Here is a 23,909-nt window from a genome sequence, read left to right on the forward strand (position 1 = left end):
ACTGATTGTGCTTCTTGTGATACATTCATGTATTGATGGTGGTTCTGGTGATGTATTCATGTACTGATGGTAGTTTTGTTGATGCATTTATTTGCTGATGATGTTTCAGGTGCTGTATTCATGTACTATTGATGTCTCTGATGTTCTATTTATGTACTGATGATGATTTTGGTCTTGTATTTATATACTGATGACAGTTCTGGTGATGAATACATTAGTAGAGCCATCATTACTCCATGGATACATCACCAGAGCCACCATCAGTACATGAATATGTCACAAGAACCACCAATCATCAGTTTTGTTGCAAGCTGTATTTGTTGCATGACGGACGTAAAAACCATCATATGTATCCCTTTATCTATAATGGGTTCTGTTTAGTTTACAATCAATTGTGGTTGTATCCTGAGGAAGAAGTTTGATAACTTTGAAACAATAAAACTGCATTACTTCAACCCTTGTGTGTCCTGGATACTTCCTGTGGGACTGCACAAAAAAACTACTTAATATTCCTGTACAGTAGTGTTCGGGATATGGCATCCCCCACAGGAAAAAGTTAAAAACCAATGGAGTTTCGCTTTAGGACCCAGGTATAAAACATAATGGGAAACGTTAACACTGAGTACCCTATTCACCAAAGCTTGCAAGCATAACAACTTTGAAAAGTCGCAAAATTTAGTTGAGGCCTAAATTTTGGAACTGTTGACTTCTTCATACCAGTTTCTTCCAGCTCCACCAAAATGGACGGAACGAGGTGTGTTGACCAAAGCTTATCAAATTCATTATGAATGTACGCCGCTCGTCTGGCGCTCCTGATTCATGAAGAGGCCTATGCCTAAAGACATAGGGCCACCCTATGTCTTTAAAAATGCTGTAAATACATGCATGCTTGCATTAAAAACAGTTTTCATGCATTCTTGTTTTTGACATGATTATTGAGACAGATTTATAAGCAAAAGGCAAAGCCAGGTCCAATCTGGCTTCATTTTTACCCTATCCCAAATTGATAAACTTTGTTGATAATTTGGCCCATAGGCCAACAAGGGAAAGATAAATACTGGTACTTTGCTCACATTAATATATTCATCAGAATGTGCAAGGATGTAAAAATAGCATGTGCCCTTCATAATAAATGTTCATGCAAATGAAAAGATGCCAGAAGCTACCAGTGACATGGGTGAAATAAGGGCAAAGTCTCCTCCCAGAAAAGGACCTTCACAAAGCAGCTGACCAACTATAGATGGAAGCAGAAAAAGAGGATACAGGGAGAATCAAGAAAAAAAGGATTCTCTGGGAAAAAAGATTAGCTAAAAAAAATTAGACTAGTAAAAGTATAGTTATATATAATATATTGATAGGCTTAAAATCATTACCAAGAGCAATTTCATATACAGTATATTCTATATATTATATAAGTGATTCTGAGGCTATGGTCATATTTGCATTGGGTCTCCTTTTGGAGTCTTCATCATCAGCAGTCACTTTTGTCAGTGGGAATAGTGGAAAATGCTGAGCTATATACGCTGTCAAAATGATAAAAACCAAAACTAATCCCCTAGCAGAACCCATAATATCCAAACAATTCAGGGTTGAGGCTTCTGAGTAAAAGTCATGAGCCTCAGTGTCAGTCATTTCTGTCTTTTTAGTGTTCTAACAGAGCTCTAGTGTAAGGCTGTATTCACACTAGGCGTTTTTTTCAGTATTTTTATGCAAATTTTCAGCTGCGTTTTACAGTACCAGCAAAGTCTATGAGATTTCAGAAATCTCAAGCTGTTTTTTTTTTTGTAAAAAGTATTTTGTGTTTTGCATGTTTTCTTGCACAATAGAGCATGTCAATTCTTTCAGCGTTTTTCACCCATTGAAAACAATGGGTGGTGCAAAAAACCGCTGCAAAAATTGCAGGTATCAGGTTTTTCTGCATTTGTAGCGAAAAAAAGCAAGTACAGCAGTGTGTGAAACCCATTTATTCTTATGATTTTCAATCATCTTGTCTTGGTCACTTGACATAGCAGTTAAGATTAGTATAGTTTAATTAAATTAGTGATGTGTACAAAGTAAACATTGGCTGACCAAGGTGTGAGATTGAACAATACCTGTGGCCAACCAAAGTGTGAAATTGAACAATGTCTGAGCAACTCTATGGCAAATCAAAGTGTGAAAGTAAACAGTGTCCTACAAACTCAATGCACTGCCAATGTCTTAGGTAAACTATTCCTGAACAATTCACCTCCCCCACTTTTACATTTGTAATTCTAGTTAATATGGTTTCACATATGTCTTGCATTGGTGACCTGTGTTCATGCTTCTGTGGTGGAAGCAAAGCTGAACTTTGGGATCCTAAAAAACACACCAAAAACGCAGCAAAATACACACAAAAACCTGCGTTTTTGATGCTGCTTCTTTTCTGCCACGAGAGCAGGTTTTGCTGTAGAAAAAAGACGCCTAGTGAGAACATAGCCTAACATGGACTTCATGTTGGAATTGAAATGGGTCAGCAGTCAGTCTATGCTAGTGGACCGTCAGTATAAAGCAGCAGAAGCTTAAGGCTATGACGAGGCTGAAGGTAGATTTCAGGAGGTAGATATTATTTAAGAAAGGATATCCAAAAATGAACATGTACTTTACATAACAATGAGGATTTTAATAGTGAAAACGATACACAAAACAGATAAAAGGCCAAACTGACAAGCAGTGTTACAGCACAATTACACATGCAGAAATCTTATGTTATTTAGTGGAGCATTTGCTATTTCTTAAGTCAATAGATACCCACTTGTTCCTCTATATAGTCATGTATTGTACTGCGCTGCAGGTAGTAATCTAACTTGATTAATGCCTAGTAATATATATGTGTTGCAATGTGCTGTAGTTGTGCAGCTATTGTAAGTGTACTGGGAGGGTTACTGCAAGACTCCAAGTGTCTGTCACATTGCTCATTATTGATGCATAAGGCTGCTCTCTCTTGATCTGCTGTTCACCATCTGTTTTGTCTTGCCAAATTAAGTAATGTGCTTAGCATGACTATATGCGGCTAAAATTCTTGTAGTAGGCAACTACCTCGTCAGTCATAAGCTGGAACCTCATCCTTATCATCCAACATCTTATCAAACGATTTGCATTCTCTGTTATCCCTCTTTGACATTAGACTGTATATGTATACTGGGTAGGCTCACCATATATATATATATTGGCAGTCACAATAAAGGGAACCCTCAACCTCTACCATAGAATATACTATTTTGCTATACATTTCCCTACATAACACCATATTAACAATGCTTTTCAAATTTGTGTATAAATACCTCTAAAAGAAAAGAATACGGGCGGTGCCTGGGTAAGGACAATTCTGTCTCATGGCCCAACTGATTTGATTGACTTTAGACAGGCCAAAATACGTAATTCCAAGCCAACTCTGGCAGCACCCAATGTACAATAAAGCATGATGCAGCATGATATTTCACCCAATGTACAGTAAAGCAGGGGCAGCACAGTGGCTCAGTGGTTAGAACTATTGATTTGCAGTGCTGGGGTCCTGGGTGCAAATCCCACCAAAGACAACCTCTGCAAGGAGCTTGTATGTTCTCTTCATGTTTGCATGGGTTTCTTCCTGGTTCTCTGGTTTCCTCCCATACTCCAAAGATATACTGATAGGGAGTGTAGATTGTGAGCCCCAATGGGGACAGTGATGATGATGTTTGTAAAGTGCTGTGGAATTAATGGCGGTATATAAGTAATGTATAATAAATAAATAATTATGTACTTCATTTCCACATTGCTTAGGATAATGTATTGTGAGGTCAGCCAAGCCAAAGCGGGCTTAGAAGCACCTAACTCTAAACAGCACACCCAGATGACTCTTGAGGGATCATTAGAATATGGTGCATGCTCTATTACAACTTCATTTATTACACAATCCTAACATTCACAGTTTTGACAAGGACATGAGGAGAAAGCTATTGTAAAGCACTGTTCTCTATAACAGTGGTTTAGGGTAGGAAAATCAAATGACTTTTTAAGAACATGCCCTCCCAATTCTAGCATCTTTCACTGGGTTACAAGGTCATACGATGTGCACCACTACAGCACAATGCACAGCAATAATCCATGCACAGTATATTTTAAACGTTTCTAAAGTTTAATGAAAAGTGGGGCACAGAAAGCAATCGACGAGCAAAAATACAAACTATATAAAACTTTGTGATATGTATTGAATTAAGTGAGGTCCTAAGTACTCGTCATTTTCTTCTAGTGCTGGACAGAAATTGAATGCAAGCGTGTGATGCTATTCTAGGCACTTCAAGTGGTTTTCAATAAATCTTAATCTGTTGTATCACTGCAGTTATGCCAGGTATCGGGTGAAATTGACTTGAAAACACAGCGTTCATTATGAACTCTACGGGGAACTTATTATTCAATTCAAAACAGTTTTACCTGTAATCTATGGCGAAAATCACTGCAAATTCTTGTGTGTGTCAAAACTGGGAAAAAGAATTCGATCGACATGCTGTAATCAACAAAATGCTAAAAGTGGGAGTGGTCAGATCAAAATGGGTGTGGTCTGCATATTACTGACAAATTATTAGGCGAACAAACAGAAAATGGCACATTTTGTGGTGTAATCTGGCCAAGTTATATTCTGTCAAAAGGACAGCCTAAGATGCACAATATTTGCCGATATGCTCATTTTAATCCAACAAGGTGTTGTTTGAAATGTTAGCCTTAATCCCACCTTGTAACATGGTAAATTTGTAAAATCAAGCAACTTTACATTTTACTTAAAGTTTGGCGATGATCTCCCCAAATCTTTATTTATTTTATGGTTTACTCCTAGTTACCAAAGGAACCAGCTGACTATGCCCAGCGCTACAAGCTCTTTCCTAGTGAGCTTGTAAGCAGTGTACTGGTGCCGGCTAGGATTGCTGTCTAGTGATGGCAGCTTCTGATCCAAGCCAGCTCCAATTCCACTGTGTTTCTGAAATCCAGAGGCAAAGTCTACTCACACAGCAACATCAGGAGAGCAGAGCTTGGGTCAATAAAGCGACAAAGCTGCTGACCTGAACTGTCAATGAGGCGCCGAATCCCAAGAAAATATAAAAGAGGGAAGCTTGAGAGCTGTGCACTCATGAAAAAAGAAGATGGCACCAATCTTTTAATAAATGTGTCCCTTTGTGTACGCAGGTCTCCCTCCAAACCCTCCACAACAGATACTTGTACTATTTATTAAGATATGTATATTATCTATTTGCTTACATTCTGTGTCACTGATACATGAAACAAAACAAAAAAAACATTTCTAAGCTCTATAATAAAGAAATTACTTTTAAGAAAATTAGTAATTTATTATTGAACATATTCATGTATCAGTCAATAGGAAGTGTTTTTTTTTTCCTAATATCAAACAGAATTAAATTGTGGTGCGTTCTTTCAGGAAATGCTCTTAGAGCACCCTCTGCTGGTAATTTCCCATACATACATGCCTGCTTCAACAATTACTAACTGGACATTTTTTAAATAAGCTAGAATCAATAGAAAAATAAACTCATATTGTGATATTATATATATATATATATATATATATATATATATATTATATATATATATATATAGAAGTAGATATACATCTATATACAGTACAGACCAAAAGTTTGGACACACCTCATTTAAATATTTTTCTGTATTTTCATGACTATGAAAATTGTACATTCACACTGAAGGCATCAAAACTATGAATTAACACATGTGGAATTATATACTTAACAAAAAAGTGTGAAACAACTGAAAATATGTCTTATATTCTAGGTTCTTCAAAGTGGCCACCTTTTGCTTTGATGACTGCTTTGCACACTCTTGGCATTCTCTTGATGAGCTTCAAGAGGTAGTCACTGGAAATGGTTTTCACTTCACAGGTGTGCCCTGTCAGGTTTAATAAGTGGGATTTCTTGCCTTATAAATGGGGTTGGGACCATCAGTTGTGTTGTGCAGAAGTCTGGTGGATACACAGCTGATAGTCCTACTGAATAGACTGTTAGAATTTGTATTATGGCAAGAAAAAAAGCAGCTAATTAAAGAATAATGAGTTGCCATCATTACTTTAAGAAATGAAGGTCAGTCAGTGCGAAAAATTGGGAAAACTTTGAAAGTGTCCCCAAGTGTAGTTGCAAAAACCATCAAGCGCTACAAAGAAACTGGCTCACATGAGGACCGCCCCAGAAAAGGAAGACCTAGAGTCACCTCTGCTTCTGAGGATAAGTTTATCCGAGTCACCAGCCTCAGAAGTCGCAGGTTAACAGCAGCTCAGATTAGAGACCAGGTCAATGACACACAGAGTTCTAGCAGCAGACACATCTCTTCAACAACTGTTAAGAGGAGACTTTGTGCAGCAGGCCTTCATGGAAAAATAGCTGCTAGGAAACCACTGCTAAGGACAGGCAACAAGGAGAAGAGACTTGTTTGGGCTAAAGAACACAAGGAATGGACATTAGACCAGTGGAAATCTGTGCTTTGGTCTGATGAGTCCAAATTTGAGATCTTTGGTTCCAACCACCGTGTCTTTGTGCGACGCAGAAAAGGTGAACGGATGGACTCTACATGCCTGGTTCCCACCGTGAAGCATGGAGGAGGAGGTGTGATGGTGTGGGGGTGCTTTGCTGGTGACACTGTTGGGGATTTATTAAAAATTGAAGGCATACTGAACCAGCATGGCTACCACAGCATCTTGCAGCGGCATGCTATTCCATCCGGTTTGCGTTTAGTTGGACCATCATTTATTTTTCAACAGGACAATGACCCCAAACACACCTCCAGGCTGTGTAAGGGCTATTTGACCAAGAAGGAGAGTGATGGGGTGCTACACCAGATGACATGGCCTCCACAGTCACCAGACCTGAACCCAATCAAGAAGGTTTGGGGTGAGCTGAACCGCAGAGTGAAGGCAAAAGGGCCAACAAGTGCTAAGCATCTCTGGGAACTCCTTCAAGATTGTTGGAAGACCATTTCCGGTGACTACCTCTTGAAGCTCATCAAGAGAATGCCAAGAGTGTGCAAAGCAGTCATCAAAGCAAAAGGTGGCTACTTTGAAGAACCTAGAATATAAGACATATTTTCAGTTGTTTCACACTTTTTTGTGAAGTATTTAATTCCACATGTGTTAATTCATAGTTTTGATGCCTTCAGTGTGAATGTACAATTTTCAAAGCCATGAAAATACAGAAAAATCTTTAAATGAGAAGGTGTGTCCAAACTTTTGGTCTGTATTGTACATATATAGACACATATATAAATATATATATATCACAATATGAGTTATATATCTATAGAAAAAATCTATTAATCTAATTAGCTGTAGAGTATGCCAGGCATTGTTTTATACTCAATGTTTTATCATCGGTAATAAAACATTGATTAAATCTCAAGTTTTCTTGAATTTGTGCAATCTATCTATCCATCCATTCATAATTTAAATGTATTTAATGAGTTTGAATTTTTCTTTTCAACATCGGAATAAATCTTCCTTTTTCACTTCTGATATACTGAAACAGGAATAGTCTCTTCCATGACTGTCACTATGGTTTTATAAATGTTTTTGGATGACACTGTATAAAGTTAGTGCAAATTGACTCAGAGGTCAGTAATCTGTGGCCGCTGGATGAGAGCCCTGAAAACATTCTCTTACCTCCCGGCATCCGTGGTTCTTCTTTTGATTAGCCGGGCCTGGTGCGACATAACATATGCATCATGCTGCAATGATGATGTCGTGCCAGGCTAGATAGTGAAAAGAAGAGCCTTAAGTGCCGGGAAAAGGGAGACGGTTCTCAGGGCTTCCATCTAGTGATGAGCAAGTATGTTCTGTTAACCCTTTCGTCGAGCATGCTCGGGTGCTCGCCAAGTATCTTCAGCGTGCTCGACCGTTATGTTTTAGTCACTTTGTGCACATGATTTGCGACTGTTTGACAGCTTTAATACATGTGAGGAATGCCTACGAAACAGGCATTCCTCACATGTATAAAAGCTGTCAAACAGTCGCAAAACATGAGCTCGGCGTGACTCAAACATAACACCAGAGCACGCTGAAGATATTCGGAAAACACCCGAGCATGCTCGCAAATCTCGAGTAATGAACATGCTCGCTCATCACTACTTCCATGCAGTGGTCAAGAATTGGCCAATTGGCAGGATTCTGTAAAGCGATTCACACCAACTCTATCACTGTATGAAGAGTTCCCTTTCCTGTGATGAATGGACTCATAAGAACCAGTCTTCACTTTTAATTCCTACCAAACTTTTTGACACGATAAATTTAGGCAATGAACTAAACAATCTCCTGGCATTGCCAAACCCATGTTAACTACTGGAACCTGAGACATAAATTTAAGCCCCAATGCAAAATGTGTAACAGGGCCCAACCATCCATTTGTCATATATACAGTATATTATCCATGCAACTTTTACCTTTACACCCTCAATAATTCTGGCCCTGTGTGGAATAGCCAAATAGTGAAGCAAGATTCAATCATGTATATTATGCAATGCCTGAAGTCACTTTTTAGCCTAAAACATATAAACAAAAATCTTTTCATGTTTTATTAAAACAAAGTAACCAAGAATTGTATAACTGGATCGTCAGAACGTTATAATGTTGTTAGAGAAAACTAATATTTTCAAAGTATATAGTTTACATCAATACTACATTAGTACAGAATGAAAGAAATCATTATTATAATTTAGTTTGTTAGTTGCAAAACTCTGCAAGTCATAAGGGTCTAGAATATCTATGATTTCCTTACACTTAGAAAATTGCTTAATTTTATATAGTTCTCCTAACATCACAGCCATGACCAGTGACATTCAGCTCAGTTCACCATCTTTTCCCAGAAAAATCTATCAACTACCTAACTCTAAAAAGATATTTTTCACGATGGAACGACTGTAATTTAGAAATCCAAGAATATTTCAAATGTTTTTCAGATTTCACTTTTATTTATTCTGGAATATAAAATATACCTTTTAGGATAAAACTCTAGCTGGTTGAGTAAATATAGAAAATGAAAAATGTTAAATGCAAGCTTGATGTTCTTCTGCTACATCATAACTAAGAAGATGCACAATCATCATGATGATGACCTTTGGAGGTGAATTTTTCTGCATCTCAGTCCCAGACACGATAATAATTTTCAAAGAATAGGCTATATATGGTAAAACAATAGAGACAGTCAAAGATAGAAATCCAAAAAATGTGCATCTTCAGCAATAGATGAGGTATTTCTTAGATTCGCTAGTTTGAACAAATTTGTTCCTAAAAATTTGATTGACAGTGAATCAATGTACTGCAAATTGTCAGTACGGCTAAGTCTTTAATTGTTCAGAAAAGATGTGTAACACTCTGAGGTCATCTAGGACTGCACTGAAACCCTTAAGAGCTCCTTAACACGAACACTGCCTTAGAAATATCAAGTAACCTCACCATATAAACAGATACTACAATTTCCCTCGGGATCAATACAGTGTATCGTATCTAGTAACTACTGGTAACCAACAGCCTGTTTAACAGCACAATGCATTAACAGGCTTTATAGGCTTTTATACTTGTAAAAATTATATTTTGGGGGGGGACAGATGCCTGCCTTGCAGTTGTTTATACACAGATGGCACAAACAAAAGAAGTCATGGCTTTTTCACAAGAGTTGGTGCAAAAATGATTCCTATCTGGTGTGTATCAAATTTTTTTTTCTAAATGAAGAAGTAATAGCTTTTTTACAACCCATATCAAAATCATATCTGTTTTGAAAGCAGAAGAGAGGAACATGTTTACGTTTTGGATAAAGAAGAAGCTATGGCAAGTTTTTAGCATGCCGTACAAAAATCATCCTTATTTTAGAATCAGCCAGACATTTGATATTTGCAAAATGAAAAAACAATACTGTATTCTCAAGCTGTGCAAAAAATATCCTTTTACTTAATGGGCAGAAACAAGTAAAAAAGTAACTGCTTTGCAACTAGTAGTGAAAAAAGTATACCTTTTTGGCATCTGTAAAACTTTGCTATTTGTAAAATGAATTAACAATTACAATGGCTTTTTATCAAGCTGTCCAAAAATTATCCCTTTATGTAGGAAACAGATTATCTGATTTCAAAGCAAAGAAAGAGGCAATGGCAATAATTCATGAAAAAAATATCACTATGTTCGTAACTGTTTCATGTTTGTTCACCCTGAAGAAGGTAAACTTTGCAACAGCAGTACAATGTAGCTATACGACACACTGAACAAGCACAGGAAATGTGTGTGTGCACATAGCAACAGTGGCAGCAATCACACACTGTAGAATAACACAAGACAGGAAAGGAGATGTATGGAGGTGCAGGGCCTGACAGTATAGATAACACTGTTCTACAGTCAAATTGGTTCAGAGACGAAAACAGATGAACTTAACTAATTTTGTGGAGCTGAAAATGAATGTGATGCTTACATTTGCTGATTGGCTCTAATTTTCAAAATCCAGAGGAGATTGTAATTACTAATAACACCTGTCAGTTGTTATGAGAACCTGAATACCTTACACAGAGAGCATTTATAAAAGTAGGTGATGAAACTATAATTAATATTACATCATCGGAGCTGAGTTGGCGTTTTTTGATTGGTCACCCTAACATGATAGCATAGTGAAGGCTCAATAAACTAAATAGATCATGTAATAGACTAGTTACCAATAATGCAATAATGATAGTAAATAATAGACTCAATTTTTCTATAAAAAAAGGTGTCATAAGTATTACAAGAAAAAAATGCATTATGAGCTGTGGTTCCACCTCTATGTCTCTATGAATGTCTAAATTGAGTATACAGGTCAATGGACATCCAACCTGCTGGCTTATGAAGATGAAATTCAAATTCATCCAAAGAGTAAATGAATAAACCCGTACTGCGGAGTATCTCAACACGATCACTTGCAATTTTCCTGAGTTACTGATATCCGTGCAGATGAATCGGATTAGAGAAGACGAAGGGAGTAAAACGTATTTGATGTTCCCAATAGAGGACTTTTCGGTGCAGCTTGAAAAGCTGTCTGTGGAACTTGAGAAGATTAGTCTTGTAGCTCCGAGTATCTGAGCGAAGCGCCGGCAGGTAGCACCGCACCAAAATGGAAGCTGTTGAGTAAACTGCTCTGAGATTTGTGCTGTCACCACACTACAGAAAGTCCATAGACAAATGTTAACCAATGCTCCTGGTCCTATGCATTTCGAAAGTACGGTTCTTCTTCCTCAGGGTTTAGGCTTCCTCCATGTCAGGTAAGTATACATAGATGGAGGTTTACTCAGACTAATTGTTAACCCTTTGTTGGCCATTTGACATATTTAGTTCTATGCCCTTTCAGCATACAAAACTAGGATTTTTTGGGAATCAAATTCCCCATAATTTTGTTCTCTCATAAAAGTGACCAATGTTTTTTTTAATTATTTTTTTAACAACTTGTGATCCTTTGTGTAATGAATGGAATATTACTTTTATGGTTAGGATTGTTTTCTTTCATAGACTCATATTTACTTATTTTATTTTTTTTGTTGTCAGTATTTTTATCTTGTAGCAATAGTTCTCTATTCATTTTATCTACTTCATTTTTTGCTTTTTTTTTTAAATTCTTTTTCATATCCATTTTGTTCAAATGTCCTTCATTTAACATATGGTCTGTTCCACTATTAAAATACTCTGTTTTCGTGCAATTCAGTTTTTAGTTGACCCCTAGGGACATTTATAAGCCATACTGGTAGATGGAAGCTACAAAAAAGAATGTAGCTGTTACTGTCAGTGGATTTATTGTATGTTTCTGCTATTAATGATTTTCTTTTTTTCCTTCATTACAAACTATGATATCTAAAAAAATTCACCATTTGATTACTATACGTTTCTGTAAAATTCAAATAAAATTCATTTTTATTAAGATCATTTAAAAATATTTTCAATGATTCAACACCTCCTGACCAAATAAAAAAATCCTCTATAAAGCGTTTCCATAGGACCAGATCCGCACCAAGTCTGCCATCCACGTAGATATTTTGCTCCTCCCGCAAAATATCTGTGGATGGTGAGCTTGGTGCGGACTTGGTCCTATGGAATCACTTTTATAGTAAGATATATAATGTTTTTTTTCTTATTTATTTGGTCCGGAGGTGTTGAATCGTTGAAAATATTTTAATCTTAATAAAAATGAATTTTAATCTTCTCAAGTCCCACAGACAGCTTTATAAGCTATACCGCAAGTCCTCTATAGGGAGCATACATTTAACTCCCTTTGCCTTGTCTAATCCAGATCATCTGCACAGACATCAGCAATCCAGCAAAATTGCAAGTGAGTGTATTGGAGATACTCTGCAGTATGGATTTATTTATTTACTCTTTGGACGAATTAGAATTTCAGCTTAATAAGTCAGCAGGATGTCCATTGACCTGAATATTCAGTTTAGATATTCTTAGAGACACAGAGGTGGAACCACAGCACATATTGCATTTTTTTCTTATAATACTTATGTCACCATTTATACATAATCTATTTAGTCTATTGAGCCTTCAATATTCTATCATATTAGGGTGACCAATCAAAAAACACCAACTCAGCTCCAAAGATGTAATCCTAATTACAGTTGCATCACCTACTTTTATAAATGTTCTCTATGTAAGGTATACAGTTTGAGGATTTCTTAGCTTAGTTTCTTAGCATATTGACATGATTCTATGTTTTTTCAGATACGCGTTGTTCTTACATTAACAAAGTAGGCAGTTTTTGCTACATATGCGAAGAAGTCACTTTTGCGTCACAAAGGCAAAAATTGACTACCATGATAAGGAAAGACTACAACCTGTATTTTGGTTGCAGAATAGAAGATCATGACAAGAGTTGGGCTCCATACATATGCTGCAATTGATGTGCATCACATCTTACCCAGTGGTTGCAAGGGAAGAGGCAATCTATGCCTCTTACAGTCACAATGATCTGGAGAGAGCCAACCGATCAAACTGCCAATTGCTATTTCTGCATGGTGCCCCTCATTGGGAAAGGAGTTTCAAGGAAGAATTGGATTTTACAGTATCCAAACATTCTATGTGCAATATGCCCAGTACCACATATAGAAGAACAAAGAACTGCCAGCTCCAAATGCACCAGAAACTTTTCAGTCGAATCAAGCAAGGAAGAAGAGGGCACTTCTTCTCACGACCCAGACATATAGTGAGGAACAAGAGGGCATCTTCCTCTCATGACCAAGACTTTCTGTCAGCAACCTCAACTGAACCACACCTTATAACACAAAGTGAACTGAACGATCTTGTTAGAGATTTGGATCTGCCCAAGAGTAATGCTGAGCTCTTAGGTTCCAGGCGACAGTAGTGGAACCTTCTAGCGAGCGATGCTCGGATTTCTTTGTTCCGCAAGCGTGATGAAATCCAATATTTCTTCAGCAACAACATTAACTGCTTAATGGAAGCTCTGAAGATAAGTCATAATCCAGAGGAATGGAGGCTCTTCATTGATTCGTCCAAAACAAGCCTAAAAGCCATCTTGCTGCATAATGGCAATGAGCTACCTTCAATTCCAGTTGGTTTTATAGACCACACAAAAGACACCTACGACAACATTAAACAGCTGTTGAGGTGCCTGAACTATGACCAAACTTTGTGGCCCTTCTGTGGTGACTTAAAGGTGATTGCCCTCTTACTTGGTCGCCAGGGTGGACACATAAAGTACTGCTGTTTTCTGTGTGAGTGCAAGAGAATATGGCTATAATAAAAGAGATTGGCATCTCCGACATTTACTTCAGCCAGGGAGTAAAAATATCCTACATCCAGCACTTGTTGAACCACATAAGATTTTGTTACCACCATTGCATATCAAGTTGGGCCTAATGAAGAACTTTATAAAGGCAATGGATAAAAATGCAAAAGCATTCAAGTATCTCATTGATACATTTCCAAGGTTGAGTGAAGCAAAGATAAAGGAAGGAGTCTTTATTGGCCTCAGACTTGTAAGCTTCTTTAAGATGAGGAGTTTCTCCATTTCTTGTAGGGCAATGGCTGCATGGGTAGTATTCACATTAGTGGTAACACATTTTTTAGAAACTCAAGAGGAGATAATTATGAAGAGTTGGTGGAAAAACTCCTCGAAACATATAAGAATCTGGCTGTGAGATGTCCTTAGAGATTAATTTCTTACATTAGCATCTAGACTTTTTTTTTCCCTCAAACCGCCGAGCACTGAGAGTTGAGTACGGTGAGAGATTTCACCAAGAGATTGCGGCTATGTGGAAAATATCTAAAAGAAAATGGAATCCATCGATGCTTGCAGATTACTGTTGGACAAATGTAAGATGTGATCCAATGCAGGAGTACAAGAGACAAGCAAAAAAGAGTTTTTACTGAATGAGGACCAAATTTTGTAGTGCAATTTCTGTAACTGTTTATAATTTGAAATAGTGTTTAGACATGTTTTAGTTACCTGAATTGTAGCTAAGTTTCCTCTAAATAAATATCAGAAAATTGGCATAACAAAATATTATGCATCTTTACATTTGCAAAAAATAATGTTTCAAAGTACTGAAATTTTTATGCATTAATTATATGTAGCAGTAAACTGAAAACTCTTTGTTATAAAACAAGAGCCAAATAAAAATTGTCATTGTCAAATTTGAATTCAGGAGGTCAAAATCATTAAGAAATGGCTCATTTTATAACTGAATGTGGCAAGTTTTGAAAATATGTAGAACAGTATGACATGACGGACATGGCGCAGATTACCAGTTGTGCATGAGCCATGGGCACTGGTGGCAGCAGATCAGTGTATTAAACTGACAGGCAGGCAGATGCCAATCTCATTATTTGTATCACCTTTAAATGAATGAAATTCGGCACTTATCCATGCCTGACTCATTTTAACAGATGTATGGTTTTTCATGTTTGCACATGATAACTTGTACTTTTTGGATGTGAGAAAGCCACCAGCTGAATACCCTTAACCCTTTCGCTACCCTGGGATTTTCCGTTTTTGCATTTTCGTTTTTTGCTCCCCTTGTTCCCAGAGCCATAGCATTTTTATTTTTTGGTCAATATGGCCGTGTGAGGGCGGGACGAGTTGTACTTTTGAACAATGTTACTGGTTTTACCATATCGTGTACGGGAAAACGGGAAAAAAATTCCAAGTGTGGTGAAATTGCAAAAAAAGTGCAATACCACACATGTTTTTTTTATTTTTTTACCACGTTCATTGAATGCTAAAACTGACCTGCCATTATTATTCTCCATGTCATTACGAGTTCATAGACACCAAACATGTATAGGTTCTTTTTTATTTAAGTGGTGAAAAAAAATTCCAAAGTTTGCTAAAAAAAAAAAAAAAAAAAAAAAAGGCGCCATTTTCCAAGACCCATAGCATCTCCATTTTTTGGGATCTGAGGCTGGGTGAGGGCTTATTTTTTGCACGCTGAGCTGCAGTTTTTATCGATATCATTTTGGGGTAGATTCGATGTTTTGATCGCCTGTTATTGCAATTTTGCAGCGACCAAAAAACGTAATTCTGGCGTTTAGAATTTTTTTCTTGTTACGCCGTTTACCAATCGGATTAATTATTTTTTTATATTGATAGATCGGGCGATTCTGAACACCGCGATACCAAATATTTGTATGTGTTTTTTTTTTTATTATTTTATTTTGAATGGGGCGAAAGGGAGGTGATTTAAACTTTTATATTTTTTTAATTTTTTAAATATTTTTAAAACCATTTTTTTTTTCACTTTTTGCTTGCTTCTATAGTCTCCATAGGAGACTACAAGCAGCACTTGTCTGATCGCCTCTGCTATATAGCATACCCAGGGTTGTCACGCCCATGCATCGGTGACCCGCAAACACGTGACGGGGTCACCGATGGGCGGGGTAAGTGATCACCGATGGGCGGGGTAAGTGACGCGCTTCCGGCACGGCGCTGTTAAATGCCGCTGTCAGAGATTGACAGCGGCATTTAACATGTTAACAGCCACGGGTGGATCGCGATTCCACCCGCAGCTGTTGCAGGCACATGTCAGCTGTAATAATCAGCTGATATGTGCCCGGTTCAGTGCGGGCTCAGCGCCGGAGCCCTCACTGAACCGGGGGTTACAGCCTGGTGCGTACTAATACGTCCCAGGCTGTAAAGGGGTTAAAGTACAATGAAGGCTGGACGTCATAGTATGCCCATAGCAAACTGGACCATTTCCTGCTATAGGTTCAAACTGCTGACCCAAAAGTCAATGAAATTAAGGCTTATTGTATCTGCAGAAGAAAGGACACATTACATGGATTACTGAGCCTGTCTGTTCAGCCATTGCATATCTGTTGTATGAAGTGTGTCAGGTTGGCAGAGCAGCAGATAAAACATCTGGTCCACCATGTCAAACATCACACTGATCCTACTCTCAGGATTATAGTGTGGGGTGACATAATGTATGGTAGTTGGACCCCTCTAGTCTTCATTCCAGGTATACTAACAGCAAGACTTTACATTGATTGGTTGTGGAAACAGGGGAAATCCATTTCTCCAGTGTCCCAGGAGCCATTTTTCACACCACAATGCCAGGTCACATGTCGCTTGTGCTAGTGTGAGCAGCTTGCATAGCCTAAATCTGCTATCATGGTCTCCAGTGTCTCTGGACTTGTCTCCCATAAACCACATATGATACATTGTTGGCTGGCAAGAGCAAATGGAACTGCCAGCAGCAGATCTTGATGATTTGGCCAAAGTATATTAAATGTGACAGAACATTCCCTAGACAACCATTAATAACCACATTAATATCTTGCCATTGCTTTTAAGTCCAAGTTTTTCTGCTCATAATGCTCAAACTTGTTAATGGCTAAATTGAGATGTTTTTAAAATTCTGTTTCAATTTCTGTATTATATACATATCATTAAAATGTCTAACAATCCTGTGAAATCCATAATACAACTTTTCCTTTTTGGTGTTTCTATTTCAATGTTATACTGTACATATACCAAAGATGAGTAGCAAATCGATTCAAAGCAAATTGAATTTGTGATATAATTTTGGGAATTCGCTAGACCTGACAATTTTGAACAGTTAGCAATTCCCCAGCCACAAAATGCCAAAACTAACTGCTACTAGACTTTACACAATGCAGAAGATTAAAGCAGCCAGAGAAGGCTTATATGACCTCAGGCGCAGCTGGGCGAGCTTCACCATAATTACTTGCAGCTATCACATCACATGGTATAGCACGGCCAATCATGAGGTACAGTCATAGACCATGTAAAAGCAGAGACAGGGAATGCAGCAGTTATTTTAAAGTGAATTTGAATAGTGAAAGGACTCACAACTTAGCAATGTATATAGCAGAAGCCAAAAAAAAACAGTAAACTAATTCTACATAGTGTGTGTTATACAATAGCAGTAGTGCAGATGGTATAGTGTGTGAAGAAAAGCAAATAATGTAGAGATTCAATGGATAGGAGGAGAATAAGATCGGAGAGGGGGCAGAAGTGATAATATTGCAGCGGCTTCATTTCACTTGCATATTTTTTTAATTATTCATCCAGAAGCAAGCCAGCAATATTGCTGGAAAAAAATAACTCATTGTCTGCCAGACAAAGTGTGTGTTTTCCAAAATACTGTAAAAAGTTTTTTGCACACCGACCTAATTTAATCTGCGTACATGCAACTTCATTATTGTGGCCAGTTGCTGCAGTAGTTTTTCATTTTCTTTTTGTGTAAATAGGGTTTCTTGTTTATTTTTTTGGGGAAAGGTAGAATAATTATGTTAAAAATAAAAAGAATCTAAACATTTAAATGCAAATGTGTACCTCAAAAGTGCGCGTGTCATAAACTATTTTCGTTTTTTTTCTCCCCTTCATCCAAGAGCCATAACTTTTTTAAATTTCCGTCAATATAGCCATGTGAGGGATTGTTTTTTGAATGAGGAGATTGACTTTTCAATGGAACCATTAATTTTCCATATAGGGTAACGGAAAACAGGAAAAAAAATTCCAAGTGTGGTAAAATTGCAAAAAGAATGCAATTCCACAATACTTTTTTGGGTTATTTACCATGTTCACTATATGGTAAAACTGACCAGACAATATGATTATCCAGGTCAGTACGGATACACAGATATCATACATGTATAGTTTATTTTTTATTTTAAAAAAATCCAAAATTTGTACAAAAAAAAAGTTTTTGCTTTTGCAGCCATTTTCTGAGACCCGGAATGCTTTAATTTTTCAGGATCTAGGGCTGGGTGCTGGGTAGTGGCTTATTTTTTGAGCTGACATTTTTATTGATAACATTTTGGGATAGGTATGATGTTTTGATTGCCTCATTGCATTTTATTGCAATGTTGCGGTGACCTAAAAACGCAATTCTGGAGTTTTAATTTTTTTCTCGCTATGCTATTTATTAAGCAGATTAATTTATTTTATATTTTGATAGATTGAACATTTCTAAACGTAGCGATACCAAATATGTGTATTTTTTTATTGCTTTATTTTCAATGGGGCAAAAAGGGGGGTGATTTGAACTTTTGGGTTGTTCATGCTTTTCATATTTTTAAAAACATTTTTTTTTACTTTTTACTTTATTCAATAGTTCGCTTAGGAGACTTGAAGCTGTGATCCTCTGATCACTCCAGCACTGCTATGTATTGCAGAAATGACAATCTCTTATGAGTGGCGGCCACGAGTTGGTGTTCAAAGGAGTATCGTAATGACAGGCACCGGGGTCTTCAGCAGATGAGAGTGAGGAATGACGCGCGCCCCGCCGATGCATGTTAAATCCCGCTGTCAGAGACTGATGGTGGGATTTAACAGGTTAACAGCTGTGGGTGCAGCATGATTAAACCAACTGTCATGTGCGGGAAAAGATGCGGGCTCAGTGTCGGAGCCTGCATCAAAGTCAGGGACACTACATATGACGGCAATATACCTCATATATTGTGATGGGGCTAATGTTTGTACACCACACTAATATTGTGACCTGTTGCAGCAGCTGTTTTTGGACGTGGACCTAGCATTTCTTGTTTAGTACATTATGGGATGTGAAAAATTGTGGCTGATAACAGTGAATAGTTAATTCTATTAATTCTATTGTGGTAAAATAATGTAAACGGATGGAATTATGCAAAAAGAAAAAGGACCAATACCACAGCAACCGGCATTAAAAATATGGGCGCCATATGCAGCAGCATAACAACTGATAGCAGCAATTCAGGCAGTAGTACTACCAAATGCAGATCACACTTGTCCTTCTTTGCCTAAAAGCCCATAAATTAAAGGGAAGGAATATCACTCGTCTCTATCCCAGCAGGATGATGATATCTCTGAAAGTGACACCATCAGTTTGAGTGTTTTGTGCATTCCTCCCCTTTTCAATTTCATCAATAACACCTTTCTCCGATGCGAAGGAAGATATTTCACAAATTATTTCAGTTGATTTATTGGATGAGATGAATGGTCAGTATTTTGGACATGGGTAAAATAGAGGCGGAGGATGTGAAGGACATGATTCAAATGCTAGCTGTGTTGGTTGCACATGTCAGCCATGGTAATTTAAACACTAGTAGCCGATATGGTGATAGCAGAGCATATCAGGTCACATTGAGAGGAGGAAATCAGAAGTGGGGGCTAGGAATTAAGGATATTCCCACTCTGTAACAACTGTCAGCAAAGTTAAGGATGATGATGATATTGTAGTGATCAGGACCTGGGAACTACATTAGGGTGATGAGAAGGTAATAGCATCATTAGAGAAGGCAAAATGTTAGCCAATGCCCAGTCAAAAGCTCTTCCAGGTTTATTATTAAAAGTTCTTTCTGATTATTATGTGATCGGCTTGGGAGCAGGTGAAGTTACCACTGCTATTGGTGGAGATGAATCAAGCGCACCTGAAAGCTCTAATGGAAGTCGTGGTCATGGCGAGTCCTACGTTTGGGTATATGAGGTGTGAAAATTATTTTCAGCAATGCTAAAGGACCAATCAAGTGCATTGTGCAGGCTCCGTACTACGCATCTCTCTCATATTTAGGGCCGAGCTCTACTTCCGTCCTCTGTGGCTCCTGCCCTTTGCTGTGCTCCACATCGGGTCTTACAAGTGGCCTGATGTTCTGCAATGATATTATATCACAATTCCTTTTAAGCTCTAATTAGACACCACCCTGTGTCTGAGTATTGACTGTGTAATGCCATCGAACTTGCCACCATCCTGCTTTTTTTACTGTCATCATCTCCTCAGAATTTTGTGATTTACATTATTTTCATCTGCTGCTGATTAACCAATCATTTGCTCTAAGCATCACAACCTGTTATTAGAGCCTGTTCACATTATTTGCATCTGCACTGCTATTATAAACTGTAACATAGTGAAAACAATCTCCTGTGGATTCAATTACTTGCATCTGCTTTGGTTAACTCATTGTTTACTGTTAGCATCACAAACTGTTATTGAAGTTTGTTATCTATATCTAGATTTTTGTGCTTCTTCGGGTCTGCCATTTTCCTTTTTTCCTTGCCTCACTTGTTTGACTGCCAGCCAACATATCATAAATCTGGATGTCCGTCAAAAAGTGAAACAATGGCACTTCTCAATATGATGAATCAACCTTTCCCAGGGTGGTATAGACCCTAGAAACAAAGAAGAGTTCCATACACTATGTAGTAAAACAATGTTTAATCTTTATTCCAAAATGTACAAATGATCAAATACATGATCAGAATAAAAAACAGAAGATGCATCTAGAGGGCACTGTCGCTGCATATCGTATATTAGTATTAATCTCTTATACAGGGAAGATATTACAAGGTATCACAATAAAATATACCGGATTTTTCAGACTATAAGCCGCACTGGACCATAAGACGCACCTAAGTTTTAGAGGTGGAAAAAAGAAAATGAAGCAAAAAATGTGGTCACGATGCACTGTTAAAGGGGAGGGGGTCTGCTGCTGACACTGGTATAGGGGTAATGTCCCCCAATTCTGTTAATATCCCCCATCCTGGTATATATGCCCCCCTGCTATTATACATGGCCCTCATCCCCATTCTAGTATGCATGGCACCCCAATCCCCCATCCTGGTATGCATGGCACCCCTCATCCCCATCCTGGTATGGATGGCACCCCTCATCCCCATCCTGGTATGCATGGCACCCCTGATCCCCATCCTGGTATGCATGGCACCACTGATTTCCATCCTCGTATGCATGGTACCCCTCATACAGGTATGCATGGCACCCCTCCATCCTGATATGCATGGCACCCCTCCATCCTGGTATGCATGGCAACCCTCCATCCTGGTATGCATGGCACCCCTCATCCTTATCCTGGTATGCATGGCACCCCTCATCCCTATTCTGGTATGCATGGCACCCTTCATCCTTATCCTAGTATTCATGGCATCTCTCATCCGTATCCTGGTATGCATGGCACCCCTCATCCCTATCCTGGCATGCATGGCACCCCTTATCCCTATCCTGGTAAGCATGGCATCCCTCATCCTTATCCTGGTATGCATGACACCCCTAATCCCAATCCCGGTATGCATGGCATCCCTCATCCTTATCCTGGTATGCATGGCACCCCTCATCCTTATCCTGGTATGCATGACACCCCTAATCCCTATCCCGGTATTCATGGCATCCCTCATCCTTATCCTGGTATGCATGGCACCCCTCATCCTTATCCTGGTATGCATGGCACCCTAATCCCCATCATGCTGCACATAAAAAAAATAAACACTTCTACTCACCTTTCTTCCCTGTGCTCCAGCGCTGCGTCCTGCTCTGCTGCCAGTACTGATTTCACCATGTGAGCCGCGCATGGCATAACTGCCATGCGCCCTCACAAGGTGAGATCAGCTGTGGGAATAGTCACTGCTCCCACGCTGGGACTGCGTGCGAGGGGAGCAATGACTTCATTCTCTTTAATAGCCGGCACACAGTGTAGCCGCAGCGTGACTCCTGTTGCTGCCGGGCGATCGCGTGTGCCCGCTATTAAAGAGCATGAATATTCATTCCTCTCCACTCCCATGGGCGTGGAAAGGGGTGAATATTCATGCCCTTTAATTGGAAGCACACACGATCACCTGGCAGCAGCAGGAGCCGTGCTTTGGCTACACTGTGTGCCGGCTATTAAAGGGAACCTGTCAAGTCCTAGCTACTATCTACACTGCCCCCATTGCTTTGTTATTAATGCAGTGTGCATCACTAACAAGCTTTTTTCATTAAAATCGGTGGTAGTATAATGATTTTATAACATTATATAGACTTTGTCGTACCTGCTGTATTCAGTCATAAGGGTGTGATCCTCATATTCAGTCAGGGGCAGCACCGCATTCACTCACTGCTGGCGTTGCCCATGTATTTGAATACTGCTCCCGGCAAGGTTGCATCTAGATCGGAGGTGATTTTTTGAGGCCCTCACTCCAGCAACTACGATCTAGTCTCCTCAGCAGTGAAGCGTCTAGATCGGAGGCTAAAGTGAGGAGCACAAAAAAATCACCTCCAATCTAGACGCAACCTTTCCGGGAGCAGTATTCAAATATATGGGCGGTGCCAGCAGTGAGTGAATGAGAGAATAACACCCCTATGACTGAATACCAGCAGGTAGGACAAAATGTATATAATGTTATAAAATCATTATACTACCACTGATTTTAATGAAAAAAGCTTGTTAGTGATGCACACTGCATTAATAACAAAGCAATGGGGACAGTGTAGATAGTAGATAGGATGTGACAGGTTCCCTTTATGGAGACTTTAAGGAGACTAAATATTCAGTGCTCCCCACGCCCACGGACGTGGGGGGGAGCACTAAATATTCATTTTCTTTAGCAGCGGGAACAGTGTAGGCTGCAGCAGGCGGCTGCTGCCTCCTGTGCCCCACTCCTCCGCCGCTAACAACCCCCACAGTATATATACCCCCCACATTCGGACTATAAGACGCATCCCCCACTTTCCTCCAAAATTTTGAATGAAAAAAAGTGCGTCTTATGGTCCGAAAAATACGGTATGTCATGTGGCCCTAAATGACTCCATATATAAATAAAAATATTCCCATATAAAGATCCAAGACAGAAGTTTTAGTATAATCAATTAGGACACTGCCCTCCACTGTCAAAAAGTAATTGTTTGTGGCTGAGAATTCATACCTTCATGTATAATAAATAGATGTCAGAGGTGACAATGTTCTAATAGTATTGCACATAGCCTTATGTAAACAAGTCCCAAGTCACTACCAGCATTCTTGGGAGACTTAGGCTAAGTGCCCACGATGCAGAGATGCTCCGGATTTTTCCTGAGTGTTCCTGCATCTCCCTGGCAGAAAAAATGCATGCGGATTGTACATGCGTTTTTCCTGCCAGGGACAAGCTTAAGTGAAGTGTTTTGATCATGCGATTTTGCATGCGGGTTGTCAAGCGCTTTCCAAGCGATTTTGGCATCACTTGGAAAGTGCTTGACAACTTGGTCACACTATATAAATCCATGCAACCGGCATGGATTTTATATAGTGTGATCAAGTTATAAAAAAACCATTATACTCACCTTTCAATGGCCCCGGTCTCCTTATCCGATGTGTCCGGTCTTCCCGATGTCTCGCGGTTGTGTAAAAGGACCTTCCATGACACCATTTAGTCATGTGACAGGTCACGCGACCGCCGAAGTTAGCGGTCGCGTGACCCATCACATGACTAAATGACATCATGGCAGGTCCTTTTAGACCATCGCGAGCTGCCGGGGAGCCAGGACGCATCGCTTTGGAGACCGGGGGCCATCAGAAGGTGAGTATAATGTATATTTTTTATTTTAATTCTTTTTTTTTTTACAGGTACTATGGGGGTCTGAAGGAGAGTCTCCTCTTCTCCAGACCCGGGTACCATAAGCACAATGAATCG

General features: G+C 38.9%; 1 protein-coding gene across 1 annotated transcript in view; it reads right to left on the reverse strand.

The window, feature by feature from the left end:
- Positions 1-2,949: 2,949 nt before the first annotated feature.
- LOC141166379 (protein unc-13 homolog A-like) overlaps positions 2,950-23,909 on the reverse strand; it is a 192,992-nt gene continuing 172,032 nt past the window's right edge. Inside the window, exon 8 of the mRNA XM_073653014.1 lies at positions 2,950-3,705. Coding sequence (XP_073509115.1) covers positions 3,586-3,705 — 120 coding nt within the window. The 3' untranslated portion in view covers positions 2,950-3,585. The remainder of the gene's footprint in view (positions 3,706-23,909) is intronic.

The sequence above is a fragment of the Phyllobates terribilis genome, unplaced genomic scaffold (genome assembly GCF_046119375.1).
Source record: "Phyllobates terribilis strain yellow unplaced genomic scaffold, ASM4611937v1 Scaffold_11__3_contigs__length_659146591, whole genome shotgun sequence".
NCBI lineage: Eukaryota > Metazoa > Chordata > Amphibia > Anura > Dendrobatidae > Phyllobates > Phyllobates terribilis.